Below are 17,936 nucleotides of genomic sequence, written 5' to 3'. Positions count from 1 at the left end.
AGTGGACCATAGACATTAGACCCTGGGAGACCCTCGCCAGGGAGGGGAAGGGGCCGCAGCTGCTGTGTGCGCTTATGATGCAAAACTCAAAAGAGCGTTACATTGATTTTGGCGCGGTTTCTGTTTTTTTCTTCTGTGACTGATGCTCTGGCTTAATTAGGGATAGTGCTGCTGCCCCACTCTGCTGCGTGGTGATGTAATTCAAGATGCTCTGAGCTTAGTTTAGTGTCCTGTAAAATGTCCGATATGGCCCCCCAATGTGTTTTGTCTGCAGTTTTCAGCTTCCCAGACTTTATTCAGTCTTGGTAAATTGCGTTGCGTGCTTCTTCCATACAATCTTTTCATAACAGCTCCACGGACCGAGGCTGACCGCAACCATATTGTCTCTTAATTTAAATGACACCACCGGGTACATCACAATGCAGACTTGATGATGTGCTTTGCAGACACATTGCAATGTGCGCTGGACTATTTGCAAACGACTTTCTCTTTCAATAAGAGCGCCGTTTTTGAAGAGCTTAACCCAATTAAAGGGTGTTTCTTAGGCTTGCATATTTTTTTAATGGTTACATTTTTTATGTATTTTTTTAGGTTATCAGATATGCTTTGTATTTTATGCATTGTGTATCTACCTGGTGAACCTGTATCCATCTATATCTATCTATATAACTATCTATCTGTCTGTTTGTTTAATAAAATAAGAAATAGGATCGGAAATTAAAACATTCAATGAAGTAGTACAATTTCTTGAGGTTAAATTGTACTAGGTTCAGGTTATGTGTTGATATACTGACCAGTGGGCTGCAGTGACGATGAAGTGTTTGTCTTCGGGGCTTATCTCTTATCTCTTGCGGCCACTGAAACCGTTTAAAGGCACGTTGCCGCTAATGAGTGCCATTCATTCATTCAGTCCAGCAAGAGAAAGAGTCAATCGAGACCATTTTGGGGGTTTGTAGTAGCCTATTTTTTATTATTGATTAACTACTAACAGTGAGTATTCTATGTCTTGAAGCACTTGTGGCTCTGCCAGCTAAACCTTTAACGCATTAACTGCTTTTGCCTCCATCCAGAAGCTGCAAGCGCTTTTAATCCAACTTCAGATCATCAAGCCCAACAGAAGTCTTTCCACCTGCACCACATTTCGCAAGGAAACTTGTTTTTTTCCAAACTGTGTCTGTCATACCTCATAAGTTGGCTCATTATTACATTTTAGATTAATTTTTTTTCTGCAGCAACTTAATCGTATTATACCATTTTAAGATGTGGATAATAGAAACTTGACATGTAATGTTATCAAGGCAGCATTATTAATATATATTCTTAATGAATATTATATAATCACACTATATTCATTAGACTGATGACCACATTTTTCAAACATGCGTTATATTATTATATTTTATTATTATATATTATATTATTATAAATATTATTATAATTCTGTTGTTATGATTATTAATAATAATCGTAATAATTATATTATTGAAGCACTACCTTCAGTATTATTTTCATAATGTAACATCAAGTAAGCAGTATTCAAACCAGTATTTATACCTTGTCTTGTTTCTCAAAACTTCTAATTATTTCAGTATAACAGTAACAGACAACTGGCTGAGATATACTGTACATCAGATGTTTTTGCACATGAGGGAAAATGCATTAAAATGTATTTTATTCATTTTCCATTCATTTCATGGAATCGCCGCCCCCATTGGGCACCAAACAAGTTGCCCACTTGGGGTGTGGGTGCAGCAGATGGAGGAAGTGTTAAGGGATTACGGTAACTCCCTTATCAGTCTGCAGGCAGTCAGTCAAGTTCACCATCCGATTAGAGCGTCCCTGCATTTGGGGAGGAGGGCGGAGAGTGCAGGGTTGAGGGTGGAGCGGAGGGTGGAGAGAGAGAGAGGCTCAGTGGTGCTGGGCTGCAGGGCCTGCCTGAGTCACACTGCAGCTCAGATCCGTCACTCTCCTCCTGTGCACAACAGCGATTCGGGGGCATGTGGTGGATGCAGGGGGTACTGAACTCCAAGTTGCCATGCTGATTACATGGTGGTACTTATACATCACAGCTCGGAGCATCGCCGGAGAATGCAAGTATCCTGCGGCTGTTTTTTTGGGGGGGTTTTTTGTTATTGTTTTTTAATGAGGGATAGCTGAAGAAATACTACTGTTTATTTCTTGTTCCTCTGTGTGAATAATGTGTCTGGCTATTTCACATCACGTACCAATGCTTGCTTTAGTGTTTGTTGGTAAATCTCTTGATTTGTAATCATGTGATTCCTCTGTCACCTTGAAAGCCACCGTTATAACACTGTGTCCTGAATGCATTAGTTATCATTCCTGAAGTATCCAAGATGCTATTTTGCGGCGCTGTCCGTCCTAGTTTTTTTCAAGGAAACATCTCCAGGGCTGAGATTTTCCCTCACCAGGTACCCTCTCATGCTCCCCCTTTTTCTGTCTTTCTACCCCGACAGCACTGAAAATGGCTTCAATCCTGCAGAAGCTGATCACCCCCCTATTCAGCGGCCCCACCGAGCCCCCCAGGAATAAGGTGACGGTGGTGGGAGTGGGCCAAGTGGGCATGGCCTGTGCCGTCAGTATCCTGCTCAGGGTAAGAGTTCCGCGGCTTTCACCGGTTGCTCTCAGATATACACTCCGCCCCGGTGTCAGGGATCGGGTAATACCCAGGACCCTGGGTGGACACTGGATTAGGCCCTACTGATCTCTCCGTGTCTGTCTGGGCGCTAAGCCGTCACTCTTTCACGTTTGATCGATCAATCCTTATCGATCAAACAGAGGACGTTGCACACCTGTCATATAATAAGTGACAATTTGGACAATGAGTGTATAGCCAGAAGATAACACGTAAAAATACAGACAATAGTAAAGTATGGTAATGTGCGACTACACTTACTGAAGTGCACTTTACTGAATCAAAAAGATCTGCACGGAGATCTCGCTCAGCCGAGTATTTTTAGAAAATCCTCGCTGTGTGTGTGTGTGTGCGTGCGTGCGTGCGTGCGTACGTGCAGGAGCTGGCCGACGAGCTGGCCCTGGTGGACGTGATGGAGGACAAGCTGAAAGGAGAGATGATGGACCTGCAGCACGGCAGCCTCTTCCTCAAAACGCCCAAGATAGTCGCAGATAAAGGCGAGTTCAGATTAAGTGTTTTACCTGGGAAAGGTGGACCCCGCCACCAATGATGGAAACAGAAAATAGAGGAGCACAAGCGTAATGAAAATACATTGAATGGCTGTTTCTTATAAGGTACTAGCTTAATAAATATGGGATGGATATCAAATGTGGGATTTTTTCTAAACAAAATAATCTCACGGATTACCACTTTAAAATCAGCAAATGCTTTTCCCATAAAAGTATATTTCAAGAAGCGATAACAAGATAGCAGGATCATACATAAAAGAATAAACAGGCCGGTGAAATACAAAACATATAAATGGATGAATTAGCAGAGGCTCCTTAGAGACTTGGTTCGAATAGGAACCTGCAAGCAGGAGACTCTCTTTTTAATCCACTCAGAGGCCAAACGTGACCCCTCCCTCCTCTCCGCCTCCAGATTACTCCGTGACGGCCGGCTCCCGCATCGTGGTGGTGACCGCCGGCGTCCGGCAGCAGGAGGGCGAGAGCCGCCTCAACCTGGTCCAGAGGAACGTCAACATCTTCAAGCACATCATCCCCCAGATCGTCAGATACAGTCCCAACTGTATCATCATCGTGGTGTCCAATCCTGGTACGGCCGAAAAGCGAGAGCGGTCTCCAAAACGTCTGTCTGGGGCCAAATACTTTCAACCACACGGCGGCTTCGTTCAGAACTTCTGCGGCGAAGCATCACCAAATAAATCAGATGGTGGGGGATGGTGGGAAATAACCAAAAATAACCAACTCCAGCGCTATGGCCTAGGGGTGGATGGCTTCTAACCAAACTGATTGGAAGCCGTCCACTCCTGTAAGCCATCCAATAATGCATCCCCTCCTGGACCATAGCACCAGTTCAGCCAGATCTGTATGTTATCGTCACAATGTCGTAATGAACCTCCACAAAACCACAACGCAGGTTTCTAAGCGAAGGAGTTTCCCCTGTTCATCCATCCATCCATCCATCCATCCATCCCTTCCAATCCAAAGGACCGTTTTTTTGGGGGGTTCTGGTTGACAACTTCCGTTTTTTTTATTCTACATTCTTTTATGTCCACAGTTGACATCCTCACCTACGTCACCTGGAAGCTGAGCGGTCTTCCCAAACACCGTATCATCGGCAGCGGCACCAACCTGGACTCCGCCCGCTTCCGCTTCCTGATGGCTGAAAAACTGGGGATCCACTCCAGCAGCTTCAACGGCTGGATCCTGGGGGAGCACGGGGACACCAGTGGTGAGCGTGTGTGTGTGTGTGTGCGTGCGTGCGTGTTCTTTTAGGCTTTACCTTGGTAAACAATGAACCTGCGATCGCCATCAGTTACTGTCACATAACATTCTGTGCCTCCGTGTCACATCCCTTTAAAATTGGCTTGATTGATAAGCAGCACCAGGGGACGTCTTGACAAAACCTGGTGATTGCTCGTTGTTATTCTTAATTTGTGTCAATATCATTGATCGTTTAATTGAGCGAGGTGTCGTCAAGCTGTTAGTCATGGGCACTTGAACGAGGTGTTGATGAGCATGAGGCATCTGGGGACATAAAGGACTGTGTGTGTGTGTGTGTGTGTGTGTTTGTGTGTATATGTGTGCGTGTGCGTGTGTGTGTGTGTGTGTGTGTGTGTGTGTGTGTGTTCTAGTGCCCGTGTGGAGTGGAACCAACGTAGCAGGAGTGAACCTGCAGACGCTGAACCCAGACATTGGCACCGACAGCGACAGTGAAAACTGGAAGGAGGCCCACAAGATGGTGGTGGACAGGTGCGCGTGCTGATGTTCACACATTCTGATGATTAAAACGCCCCAGCTGTTCCACGAGCACTGAACTAAAAAAATGACAATTTAAAATGATTTCAAATCAGTGAAAGTGTCATTAACCCTAAAACACAGCACATTTAGACAGTGTGACGAGTGTGACAGGATTTGATTTCTGGAGGTTATTTTCAGACCTTTTTTCCAGGGCCCCTCACCTTAAGTTTAGTTTAGTTTCCACCTCATTCTTTTTGGTCTTTACATCATGGGGTTCCAGCGCCTACGAGGTGATCAGGCTGAAGGGCTACACCAACTGGGCCATCGGGCTGAGCGTCGCCGACCTGACGGAGAGCCTCATCAAGAACATGAACAGGATCCACCCCGTGTCCACCATGGTGCAGGTGAAACACTGCTTGTGCACGCACACACGCACACACGCTTGCACGCACGCACACAGACACACAGACACACACACACACACACACACACACACACACACAGAAACCTCATCATTCCTTTTTTCCCCCATAGACCCTCACAGTTACCTTTGAATACACTCACATTTGAAGACACCTCCAGGGTTGTTTACATTTTTGAGCAATTTCATTGATTCCACAGTTATTGCAGATTTTAGCATTATTTGAACACACTTCAGAGCTTTAAAAATCAAGCTCTTGTTCAAGAAGTACTTGGCAAAAAGTTTGTGATTGTCTGTGATTATTCGTGCTGGCAGTGGCACGCCTAATCCCTGTGAAATAAATCCTTTTGACGGTAAGTCTCCTGGAGCAAATCGGCCATTTATCATGATTGCCATCTTAGGGTGGAGGAGAAAGCCCTCCACCTCAAGACGTTTCAGTTTGAGTGGTCGATACTGTCTACTTCCATGCTCCACAATGACTCTAGCTCGTCGTGTTGATGTGACTCTCCTTCCTTTATAACTGTTTGCCCTATTTGCACATGTAAGATAGTGTGATATCGTGCACACATTTTCCGTTTGGGAACAAATTGAGCGTGAAAGCAGGCAGAGGAGGGACTTCTTTCATTTCGAGTTACCCCTCTGGGTCTGGTCAGCGGCTCAACCCAAATTTAGAACGAATGAGCGGAACCAGCAGGCTCAGTTCATGGGTGGAGCAAAAACATGACTTTTACTTTATGGACCTGGAATTGTCCAGCTCTAAAAAGCAGGACACGAAATCGACTGGAGGTGACCTTTGAAATTCGGCACTGTGTTAGAGACTTTGCTGCTATACAGCGTAATAAGTATAAAATCAAGGATAAAAACCAGTCGGTGTTGATGAACAGGGCATGTACGGGATCAGCGACGAGGTGTATCTGAGCCTGCCCTGCGTGCTGAACAGCGGGGGCGTGGCCAGCGTCGTGAACATGACCCTGAACGAGGACGAGGTGGCCCAGCTGCAGGACAGCGCCAGCACGCTGTGGGACATCCAGAAGGACCTGCAGGACGTCTGACGCGCCCTCTAGAGGGGGCCAGACCCGCCTGTTGGTGCGCCCTCACGCAGAATTCCCGCTCCTAGTCACAGCATCCTGCACCTCTCACCGGCCGTCCTCTGCAGAATGTAACAGGAAGTAGGTAGGTGTCAGGGCTCACAACGCGCCGTTTCATGAACACGAGACAATGTTTAAGTCAACTGCCTAAAAATGTTTCATTCGCATGTTAAAACTTTGACAAGCTGTCGATAATGTTGACATATGCACATGTAATAAAGCAATTTTCTTGCTGCTGCAATAAGGGGTGAATGTGTTCAAGTACTTCTTGATATGTATTTTTAAACCATTTATTTTGTTTAAATCAAAATCTAGTGTTCAGGGGTGTTGAATTGAACTTAAAGTGGAAATCTGTAACGTCGTCCACAACAAATTCTGTGATTCCATTAAAATCTGCAAAGTTTAATTACATTTCCCATTCAACATCTGGCTTTACCCCCGTCTTTGCTCTAAAGGTGGGGGTACACTTTAAAAAAGTCTACTTCAGCGCAAGCCCCTGAGGCAGCCTTTGCCTTTCATCTTTTTCTCGCTCTGAGAGCTCCCCTTGTCGCGATTAGTCCAAATGCCGTTGCGTCGTGGCAGGGGACGGACTTCAACCTCACTTTCCGCGTCATTTAACCGCCTCCTTTTCCTGGGTCACAACAAGTTTTGTTCTTTTTCCGGAGCCGCAACATTCGGAGCATGTTTAATATATAAACCGTATCTCCTCAAATATAAACCCTACTCAAATAAAAAACGGTAAACATGGCTGAATCGGAGTCAGTGTGTGTGTTTGTTCTATTTGTTTTCGTTAGTTTCTACTTGTATGATACAAACATTTTCAACCCAACCGACGTTCCACCTGCGCCTTGGATCAGGACAGTGGATTCCGTAATGGAGACCACTGTGTCCGTTCCAGTGTCTCCGGACAAAAAAATAAATAAAATGCAAGTTTATTTTAGACATATTTACTTTGAGGAGTGCGGCGCCCAGACAACAGTTTGATTTAAAATTCAAAGTTTTGGTTTGGTTTCCAGATATACAAGCCTTGCTTCCAATAAAAGCCTGGTACCCTCTGCAGCTGAGGTAAATAAAAGCCCCTGTCACTATTTGAGGTAATGTAGGTACTATCAATGAATGACGTTGAGTTTGATTTCACTATTTTTTATTTTTTATTTTTTTTCATCGTTATGTAAAGCAAAACCACGCCCACCTCCTCTCGCTATCGCGTTCGAGCATCTTTCAGCGCAGAGTTCTTATTGAGTTCTTATAGAGTATTCTGCTGTGTGCTGGGACATGTTCTCCGGTGGTCGTTACGTCTTTTGTTTTTTAGGTCTTTTTAAGTTTACCTCCTGCTTCAGACTTCACTTTGTTTGTTCAGATCGATTGAATTGTTGTTTGTTTTTCTTGCTCGTTACAGTTGTTTGGGACATTTTTTTCATCGGGGGGTGCTGTTATTTTCTTCTAAATATTCCATCCATATCAACAGTTTACTGACCAGAACTTGCTACGGTGCTTTAGCAAGTTCACCACAGCTGCCTTTCCCTTCTTGCGGCGGATCCCGCCACCAACAACGGAGACAGCACATGGAAGAGCAGATGCATAATACAAATGCATTAAATGGCCGTTTCTTTAAAAGAGCCATGGGATAAATATCGAATATGGGAATTTTTTGTCAACAATATTATGATCTTACAGATCGCCACTACTCAAACAACCCGTAAAGTAACCCTGCACAAAGCAGTTTAGCTGTCAGTTCAGATCAGTGTGAAGGGGGCGGCCTTTCCTCCTTGATTCCCCCGGCGTCATTGAACAGTGTTAATTATTCCGTGGGGGTGAATCGGTTAATTGTTGCCTGAGGCAAAGTCTCGCTGGTGTGAAGTACCGAGGGAGTTCCTTCACGGAAGACAGTCACTGCAGGGTCATCCTTACCTTTATTTTATTTTTACTGCAAGAAATTGTAAAGCACTGACAGCAGCAAACATTTAGGCCGAGGTGACCGATCATCAGTGGGTAATTGTGGCGAAAATGTGGAGGAATTACATCCCACAATCATGACATCTGGGAATCACCGGCAGAACCCGGGAAAAACACATTAGAAGTTTGACAATAATACATAACACACATATAGAACATTCAGTGCAAGAGGGAGACAGAGGAGAAGCAGGAGAGACAGCCCTCTGAGCTGCAACGCAGAGGTGGAAAATCCGGGTCCGGGATGTAAAAATAAAAATGTAAAAAATGTAAAAATCCACTCGTGGATTTTAGGTCAACCATGTCGATTTTCTCCGACTAATGAGTGAAATCACCTGCAACGCGGCAGGACTCTGACCCTCTGACCCCGGGATTTATCGACCTCTGCAGAAATCTGGACAGAACGGCGTCCACGGAACAACTCGGCGGTAAGAACCCAACATGCAACATGGGTGCGTGTCCTTCCGGATCTGGATTGAAACTTCTTCTGGGTGTTGGAACAGCTACCGATAGAGAACGTGAAGCTGACGTCACGTTGCTGGCGTCTGACTGTGAATGTCGGTCAGCATTTTTGGGTTAAAAGAGGACTTGGAGGTCCCATTAGGTAAAAAACCCCCATCTTGCAACCGCTTTGTGTGAAACCTCGACCGTTCTTTTTCTCCCTTCCTTTCTCCATTTTTATACATTTTGTATATTTTATCTATTTCTCTATGCAATTGAATGGAAGTGATCCCCCCAAAAATGGCGAGCAGAGTCCATAGCGACCCATAGCAACCGTCAAACTTCCCATTCCCTACTGTCAGCACCCGATTTTATTTTAGGTTGGACCTGATGCAGAGTGAGAAACTGAAATTAAATGATGAGGAATTTATTTTGAAATGTAATTATTACTGCAACCTTTGAACGCTTGAATCTCTTAAAGCTTTCAACGTCATAAATAAATTGGACACAGGCCTCTATACACATTGCATCACACAATAGTCAAAGACAATTAAAATAAGTTTAACATTAATATAATATTTATTTTCACAATTCATGTTTAAAATCCAACATAATGTACAAAGGCGAACAATGAAATTCACAATCACATATAAATAAATTGTGATGACGGTTCATCTGCATAATCTGGATTCTCTCCATCTAAAAATAAGATAAAGAAATGAGATGTGTCAGTTCTTCTGAATGTACTGAAGTAGAGCTATGTGTGTGTGTGTGTGTCTGTGTGTGTGTGTGTGTGTGTGTGTGTGCGTGTGGGCGTGTGCGTGTGGGTGTGTGCGTGTGTGTTACCTCTTTGCAAAGCTTGCAGGATATCCAGGAAACTGGATAAATTCGCAATGAAACCCAGTCCACTCGCACCGCTACTGCGTGTCACTGTTCAGGGTAAATGACAAACATTGAGAATAACCTTGGTTATGTATATAAAATTACACCACCACTACTTTTTATTTTTGTAAATTATAATCAGGATATTCATGAGCACTCATCTGCAGCAAAAAAATGGTTTATAGAGGCACTTTATAGAGTTTTACAGGCCATTGCTCATTACAAGTGTTTTTACATGGAATAATTGTGAGTAAATTCAATAAGTAAGTACTTATATACTTTAACTTGAGTAGAATTGACAATGCACTTTCACTTCTAATTTGGTGTCTTTGACATTTCTACTTTTACTTCAGTAATTGGTCTGAGTTCTACTCCTGCCACATACTGTATTTAGATGTTGGGGTGAGTTAGGAGCTGAACTGCGACAGAGGAAGGAGGGAAAAAAGGAACAAAAAAATACTTTTACACACCTGAAGTGTCCACATCCTCTCTGCCAGAGCGAACTATTGGACGTTGTCTTTCTGTAAGAAATTAATATTATATATTATAATATTATATTGTATTCGGAAATTAGTAGAACCACAGTCCCAAGCATTTTGGATCTGTATCCCCTACAGTTACAAATATGATAAATAGGCCTATATATAGCTTTTTAGGCTATCTGACCAAAAATATTTGGTTGGTTAATATAACCTATTTTGTGCATAATAATAATAATAACAACAATAACAATCATAACAATCGTGATAATAATAATAATAATAATAATAATAATAATAATAATAATACATATTACATTACTTACGTGCGCCTTTTAGATACAGCATCGCCTGAGGAGTCCAGTTTCTCCGCTGAAAAGGGGCAATTAAATGTGTTTTACACTAAATTGTGGAAGTTTTAAATTATTTGAAAGTAGCATCTCTATTTTTTGGCTCACATGTTGTGCGCTGCACGAGTGGGAAACCAGTGACACTAAAATCACCGTGATGGTCAGAGTCAGGTTGGAAGTCTTAAAAATCTGCAAAAAAAACATTGAATTAACAGCATCAGCAATAAAAATGATGATTATTATAATGATTATTATTATTATTATTATTATTATTAATAATAATAATAAGAAGAAGAAGAATAATAATGACAATAATAATAATCATCATCATAATCATAATTATCATAATAATATAGTAATATCACATGATAATTTCAAATCTCCATTATTATTATTGTTATAATGTTATTATTACAATAATAATAATAATAATAATAATAATCATCATCATCATAATAATTATTATTATTGTATTTTTTCAAATGTTGTTTAAATTATGAGTATAATAAGTTCAGATGATAAAATGTGATTAAAACAGGGATAAACCTTTGGACTTACTTTCATCTCCTCCGTCCGGTTTGTTGCGTCGCAGTGGAAATTAGGTGTGGTTCCCTGTCTCCACCCTGCTAGTTCCCTGCCTTCACCCTGCTCCCATCGGGCCTTAATATAGAGAATGAGGAGGCTTATAATTAGCCGCACCTCCTGCGTAATGTGGAAGGAGGTGTTGCTGAAGCTGTCACTCCTCGTTGACCCCGGTCGGTTAAAACGGGGGGGCCCTTCATTAATGAGCGGGGAACGGTCCCCGCGTCCGGGCATTAATGAGTTTTCACGGGGCCCCACACGTGAACGCCTCATGAATGGGGGCCGACGCGACGCGGTGACAGCGCGTCAGAGTCGGCGGGTGCGTGGGCACGCCCGTCGCCTCATGGGCTCCGGGGGCTGCCCCGCGGTGACAGCCGGAGTTCGAAGTGTTCTGAGAAGTTCCACGTGGCTTTTTAGAAAACACCCTGGAGGCATCGGGCTGTGGGGGAGGACTCTGCGGAAATGTTCTTGTTTGTAAAGGCAGGAGTTCTAAATCTGAAGTACAGCAACATGAAGAGGATGGAGTTGTGTTGTTTTTCTGTTTACATTCCATTAAGAAATGAAGCATAGTGGAGGCCCCGTGATTCTCAACCCTTTCCATATCAAGGATCCTCGATCTGATACGCATTGGGCCACAGCCCCTTCTAGGAGCCCAATTCAAAACATTTTGTATTGTTGGCCATAATTCAGTCCAAACTTCCACACCTTTGCTATAATCAGAGACAACGGTCCCCCCTCAAGTGTCCCCGGACCTCACATTGAGAACTCCTAATTGTTGGCCTACTGTGCAATGTTGTGCAAACACTTTTAACCCCCCCCCCCCCTCAAATTAAAAAGGCTTTTTTCATTTTCAAATTGAAAGCAGCAAGGCGGAGACCACTGCCCATGCGACAAGAACAACAACGCTAGTCTCAAGTTTGCCAAAAAAATAAAATAAAAAAGCACCTGGATGACGAAGAGTCCTGGAAAACCATTCTCAAAACAGACTACTCATACGTTTTAAACATCTTTGGGTGACACGCGTCGCTGTCATGTGTGGAGAAAACCTCCTGCCAACTGTCAGGCATGGCGGGGTCGTGTGTTGGGGAGGATCTTCCACAAAACAAAATTCTACAAGACAGTGTCAGGAAATCCATCGGTGAGCTGAAGCACTGCTGGGTTATGGTATTAAATTCAAAACGCACATGTCTAAGTCAGAATGGTTAAAGGACAAGCATTTCTGATAAACCAGTTACCAAATCTAAGCCGGGGTTCCTTTTTCACAGGGAGGTCATTTGCAGCTGCATCATGGTTGGTTTCAAAGTTGAGGAGCTCAGCTAGCGGTTGGATTTACGCTCTCGTCATGATATCAGAGAACAGGAGGCGGAACCAATTACAAATACAAATTCAGTCTTTATTTCAAGTATGTCTTTACAAAAGTTACATCGATCGAAATATCTCAGACACGCCTTTCAACGTATTTAAATACGCGGACTCTCGAAAAAACGAAAGCAATGCTGAGGCTGGCAAAGGTCTTAGCTGCAGAAACGTCTAAGGTCTGTTAAATATTTTGCTTTGCCTGCAACAGCTCATGATACTTTTGCCGTGTTCAGATGCCGCGCAAGCTGTGGTTTTGTTTTTAACTGTAAAAGAAAAAAGAAATTAAACAAAAGTAAATTCTCCAGTAACACACTGTCCAGGAATGCAGTTGTCCCTCAGTGATCGCACAACCCACAGGAGAGGCTGTTGCAACTCCATCCGGCTTCCACTTTCCAGGGCTCACAACGATCCAGTGGTTGGTCCCAAAATGCAGGTGAAGAGAAATGACAACAAAGGAGGCTCGCTTAAAGCCTTTAAAGGGGACCTATTATGAAAAACTCACTTTTTCAGTGGTTGTGCACACACATTTGGGTCTCTGATGGGCCTGCTAACACACAAACTGTGTGTCAGCAGTCAGTTTTTGTGGGGTCCCCGTCTCAGACAATGTGGGATTCAACAAGCCATTCAGATTTGCCTCCTCTAGAATCAGAACCGCCCCCCATCTGAGTAACTCCACCCACAGCTTTAGAACTACAGGACCCGCTAGCATGGTCGAAGCTAAAAGCCAAGCATGGGAACTCTGTTGGCTGCACAGACCAGCACAAATCTTTTAAAAGAGGAGGAATTCATGTCAACTGTACTGACAAAACTTCAGATGATGGAAATGTTAGTATATATAGAATAAGTGTGCTGTGTGTTTCGCACGAACCACTGCGCGTTTCTCCAAACAAAACCAATAAAAATTGCCCTTGCCTTACGAATGTCGGAACAAACTTTGAAATTAGGCCTTGTAGATCGAATATGAGTGAAGATTCAGCAACTGGATGGCTTATTTCTCGCCCCAGATTTGTCCAGAAACAACTTTTGGTGGACTGGTAAGGTGAAATAAGTGAAAGTTTACGTATTTCATACAACGCCACCCTACTACTCATGCTCAAACCCCATTGGCTCACAGGACTGGGGCTTCAGGAGGGAGGCGACCCACTGAAAGAGACCGTCTGCAACAGGCAGGGTTTTAAGGCATGTTGGAATGGCTAGAATGCATAATTTGAGTGGTATTTTCAGCAAAAAGAGAAAAAAAGCTTCAAAGACATGTTTTAGGGACCTCAGAGACCACATATTGACTTGGTGAAAAGGAGCATAATAGGTCCCCTTTCAAACGAAAGTCACTGGGTTACAACGTCCAACGGCAGAATGATTTAAAACCCATTTCCTTACAGCAGAAACTCCATGATTCAGACAGATGTTCTACGAAAGACGTTGTTCCTCTCCGTGGATCGAGAGTTTGGTTCTGTTCTGTGCACTGGGCACAAGAGGGTCGAGTCACAAGGAGAAGCCATCCGAATAAGAAAGAAAATAAGAAATCCTCTCCTGACAGAGGGGTCATTGTTATACCATGTTGTTGCTCTCTCCGACTTTGTCCACCAACTGAAAGAAAACAGCAAAATGAGGTTAGATGCCAACTGGTCTTCTTCCAACCATATTTAATTTTTTTAATTTTAATTTTTTTAATTTTAATTTTTTTTTAATTGCAACGCACAATTTGGAGGGATAGAGGAGGATAAAATGTGTTTAAGGAGAAACCTGTTTAAAAATGTGCCTGTAATATTATAGCTGTTAATGTAGTTGGCAATGATAAAACTATGCCTTGAGCACAAACACAAAACAGAACGGCCGTTCCCTCTATCCAATATTAAATAACAGCTTCAAATTACACAAAGTTTTTGCCCATAAACCAAAAACCTGAGAATCCCTAGCGGCATAGGGATGCTCCGACTGTCACATTGCAGTTCAACAGGGACACTATTCTGAAGAAACAACCCGTGTTTGTCACTACAAAGCTCAGAGGAGAGAAAAAGGATCATTTCCTTTTCATGAATGTACATTGCTATGCTACCTCTTTCCCTCCCGTTTGAGTATTATACAACAATCTTTTTCCCACTTGCAGCAATTAGCTACGGCAAAAACAGTGAGGGCAGCGATGGCTTTAAGTCTGGTGCAAGGACGCCGAAAGCCACTTGTCACATTTGTTCTGTGTTGATAATTGATCGGAGAATAAACACGGTGGAGATAGGTGTGACGCACGCACTCAGAGGGGACAGTCTGTAACCACGGTGACTGGTGGTTGTTCTACTTACAGTGCTGATCCCTGGTAAGTTCAGCAATGACCCGAGTACGGGCACCCGCCTGATGAACCCTACGGCCACTGGGAAGAATCCCCTGCGGGCGAAGAAAACAAGGTAAGTTGGGCAAATTATACGTTGTTTGTGTTGAAATGAAGGTGGACCTTAAATCAGCGGAGGAACGGACCTGAATAACAGAAAAAAACCATAAATCTCAAGGACGACCCCGATGATTGGCCAGCCAATCAGAACCACGAATACACCTCCAAGGAAGAAGCTTGTGGCCTTTACTTTATGCCTCTGGAAGAAGAATCTGAAGGTTCTCTCCAGGCCGATGACGAACGCCAAGCCGGCGACAAAGAGAATCTACACAAAAAGACAAAAGAAGGAAAAAAAAAAAAAAAAAAAGTAGCGAGGACCATCGACGCAGCTCCCGACTTAGATTACGTTGTTTCGGCGAGGAGCGAGCCGGTCTAGATCAACGCCATTACAATCATGTCGAAGTATTAAAATGTGAGAGTTCCGTGGAGCGCGGGGCTCGACTCACGTTCCCAATGGCAAGAAGAGCTTTATCGAAAAACAGCATCATGCCAAAGAAGAGGAAGAACACCCCGAACCCCGTCAGCCCCATCCCGATTTCTGCAGAGTCAAAGAGAGAAGGGAAGGAGGTATTTGGTATTAATATTAACATGGTACCTGATTCTGATTTATTCCACAGACAGACAGACAGATGGACAGATGCATAGACAGACAGGTCGATGGGTAGACAGACAGACAGATGATAGATAGTTACAGCAGTTCACATCAAAACAATGAGCAATAATAATAATTAAAAAAAAAAATCACATTATACAAAACCTAACCCTGACTATAAACGATAAACCTGCCTATCAACAATTCACGCTTTGTCAAAAACAGGTCATTTTGCACGTTTGCATGGAATAAAAGTAGTAGGGTGGAAAAATAAATCCATACATATATATAACTTTTGATCATAAAACATTATAGCAGCCCACTCAATTCAAATCCCATTGAACTAATCCCCCTCTGACCCCAGTCCCCCGCTGCTGTTTTCACAGAACCAGCTTCATTCATTCAGACTGAACAGTTTGCTCAGTGACATTGGCTCCACAAGTTAGCAGCATTAGGACTCAAACATTAGGATCAGGTTTCAAACACAAACACACACACACACACACACACACACACACACACACACACACCCTCTCTCTCTCTCACACACACTCTCTCACACACACACACACACACACAGGAAAATAAAAATGGGTCTTACTCTGTGAATCTGTGAGAGAAATCATTTTGGCCGCGGTACAAGCGACACGCCGCACAGAACCTTCTCAACTGCAGCGGCTACTTTGCGTCCTGTGAGGTAAACAGTCGGTAGCATCAGTCGTTAGCGTCAGTTGTTAGCGTCAGTTGTTAGCGTCAGTTGTTAGCATCAGTTGTTAGCGTCAGTTGTTAGCATCAGTCGTTAGCATCAGTTGTTAGCATCGGGACCCGGCAGGAGGGCTCGAGCCACGTCTTCCGGATCCACGCACACATGCACGCACGCTGACGTGATGGCGTCACGTTGTTGCCGTCGACGCTGGCGATGTCCTTCTTCTTCTTCGCCTGCTTTCGTTCGTTTTTCTTCTTCTGCCGTGGCGGTTTTTGCGCCCACGATGGCGCCTAACCGCCAACTTCAGGTTTTCTTCAAATCCCCTGCCACGCTGTCGCCACATTCGACTGTACTTTCATATAAGTTCAGGATTCAAGACTCGAGAGGATTATTCGTCACATACATACACATGCTTTCATACATATAGGTAGTGAAATGTCAATGCAATGCACCCGGTGATTACGCACAATATGTTCCAGACTGAACACAGTGGCTACCTCATTTCTACTTGACTAATTAACTGATTCCTAAAACGTGATGCAGTAAGTAAATAGAAAAACACAGAATAAATAAAATAAAATAAAATAACTCCACAAAGTAATACAGGGTGGGGGTACAAACTATAATAAAGGGAATAGACTTAAGTATATGGGATAGGCTATTATGTATATACAGATATGTGCATTAAAGTGGCATGTGAATAAGGTATGAATGAGGTTGTGTGTGTGGAGATATACATTACGGTATACAACAGTACGACACAGCAATACAGTAACACCGAACAGTTACGTATGCAGTAACCCAGAACAGTGACATGCTACATACAGAGCAGTAAGGTAATGGGGCCTATGTGTGTGTCCCAGTGAGTGCCTCAGTGAGTGCCTCAGTGAGGACCCCTGGTGAGGTCAGCATTGACAAGTATACAATAACTATACAGTAAATTAGTTGTCCTGGTAAATGCTTCTTTTATTTTATATTACCTTATTTCAGACACAGTGACGTTTCCTAAAAAAAGTACAATGTCTTTACTTTATTCTTATCTACTTTTTATATTGAAGTACAGTTTGACAGAAATTGTGGACGTGATTTTTGTTTTTATTTACTTAGTATTAATCAAAGCCTTTAATTGTATTGTGTGTTGTATTCAGCTTGTGCATTTTTGACTATACTACGAAGCCTATTCTTTGAGTGTCAGGTATTAAAACATCCTATGTACAGAGTTCTTACCGTTATAGCGTCTCTTAGTTTGATAAAGGTGGAAGTATCACTGTATGTGATACAGGGGCATCTGTATGAGTGCTAGTGAAGGTGCCCCTCAACCAAGAGGTCCTGGGGTCGTTTCCTCACATACGATTATGATTATCATTGTATGATGATAATTGTAGGTTGTTATAACGACCGTTGACTCCACTGCGACCAACGTGGCTGTGGCCGTGGCCGTGAAGCAGCCACTGGCTATTGGCGGCAAAAGCGTTGCGGCGTTTATAGCCACGAGCTAAAAACGCGGCGGCGCTTTTGGCAGCCAGACAGAATAAGTGTCACGACGCTTCGCAGCCAGCCAGCTATAACAGTAAGGACTCTGTACATAGGATATCTTTTTACTTGACATTTAACATTTAATAATCAAAAATACACAAACTGAATGCAACACAAAATAAAATGAATAGCACTTACATTAATACATTTATTACTTAACACTTCCCTCTGGCAGGAGGCTCCGGTCCAACAAGGCCACAACCTCTCACCACAAGAACAGTTTCTATCCGTCGGCAACTGGCCTCGTCAGGACCCCCAAGGCCCGGGA

At 43.3% G+C, this 17,936-nt stretch overlaps 2 protein-coding genes across 2 annotated transcripts; one reads left to right on the top strand and one right to left on the bottom strand.

The window, feature by feature from the left end:
• Positions 1-920: 920 nt before the first annotated feature.
• Positions 921-6,369, top strand: ldhbb (lactate dehydrogenase Bb; the record flags this gene model as incomplete). The annotated part of the gene is made up of 8 exons (XM_080001766.1): positions 921-948; positions 2,475-2,611; positions 3,033-3,150; positions 3,575-3,748; positions 4,214-4,387; positions 4,791-4,908; positions 5,177-5,300; positions 6,202-6,369. Exons 2-8 carry the CDS (start codon positions 2,483-2,485, stop codon positions 6,367-6,369), a joined length of 1,005 nt encoding a protein of 334 aa, XP_079857892.1. The 5' UTR covers positions 921-948; positions 2,475-2,482.
• A 6,095-nt stretch (positions 6,370-12,464) lies between these two features.
• On the bottom strand, positions 12,465-16,243 carry golt1bb (golgi transport 1Bb). Its single transcript, XM_080003022.1, has 5 exons — positions 16,028-16,243; positions 15,281-15,372; positions 14,921-15,099; positions 14,749-14,830; positions 12,465-14,038 (listed from the first exon to the last, which is right to left on the bottom strand). The coding sequence occupies exons 1-5, from the start codon at positions 16,050-16,052 to the stop codon at positions 14,000-14,002; spliced, it is 417 nt and encodes a 138-aa protein (XP_079859148.1). The 5' UTR covers positions 16,053-16,243; the 3' UTR covers positions 12,465-13,999.
• Positions 16,244-17,936: the final 1,693 nt, after the last annotated feature.

This window comes from Zeus faber (assembly GCF_960531495.2).
Source record: "Zeus faber genome assembly, chromosome: 6".
NCBI lineage: Eukaryota > Metazoa > Chordata > Actinopteri > Zeiformes > Zeidae > Zeus > Zeus faber.
The sequence above is the reverse complement of the archived record's forward strand: the minus strand, read 5'-3'. Positions and strand labels throughout refer to the sequence as shown.

Excerpts from the sequence above, each read along its gene's own strand:
- golt1bb (XM_080003022.1), bottom strand. The coding sequence starts at position 16,052 with ATGATTTCTCTCACAGATTCACAGA. Across the intron at positions 15,373-16,027 it reads TTCTCTCACAGATTCACAGA|AAATCGGGATGGGGCTGACG; the intron begins GTAAGACCCATT and ends TTGACTCTGCAG. Across the intron at positions 14,831-14,920 it reads GGTTTTTTTCTGTTATTCAG|GGGATTCTTCCCAGTGGCCG; the intron begins GTCCGTTCCTCC and ends CTTCGCCCGCAG.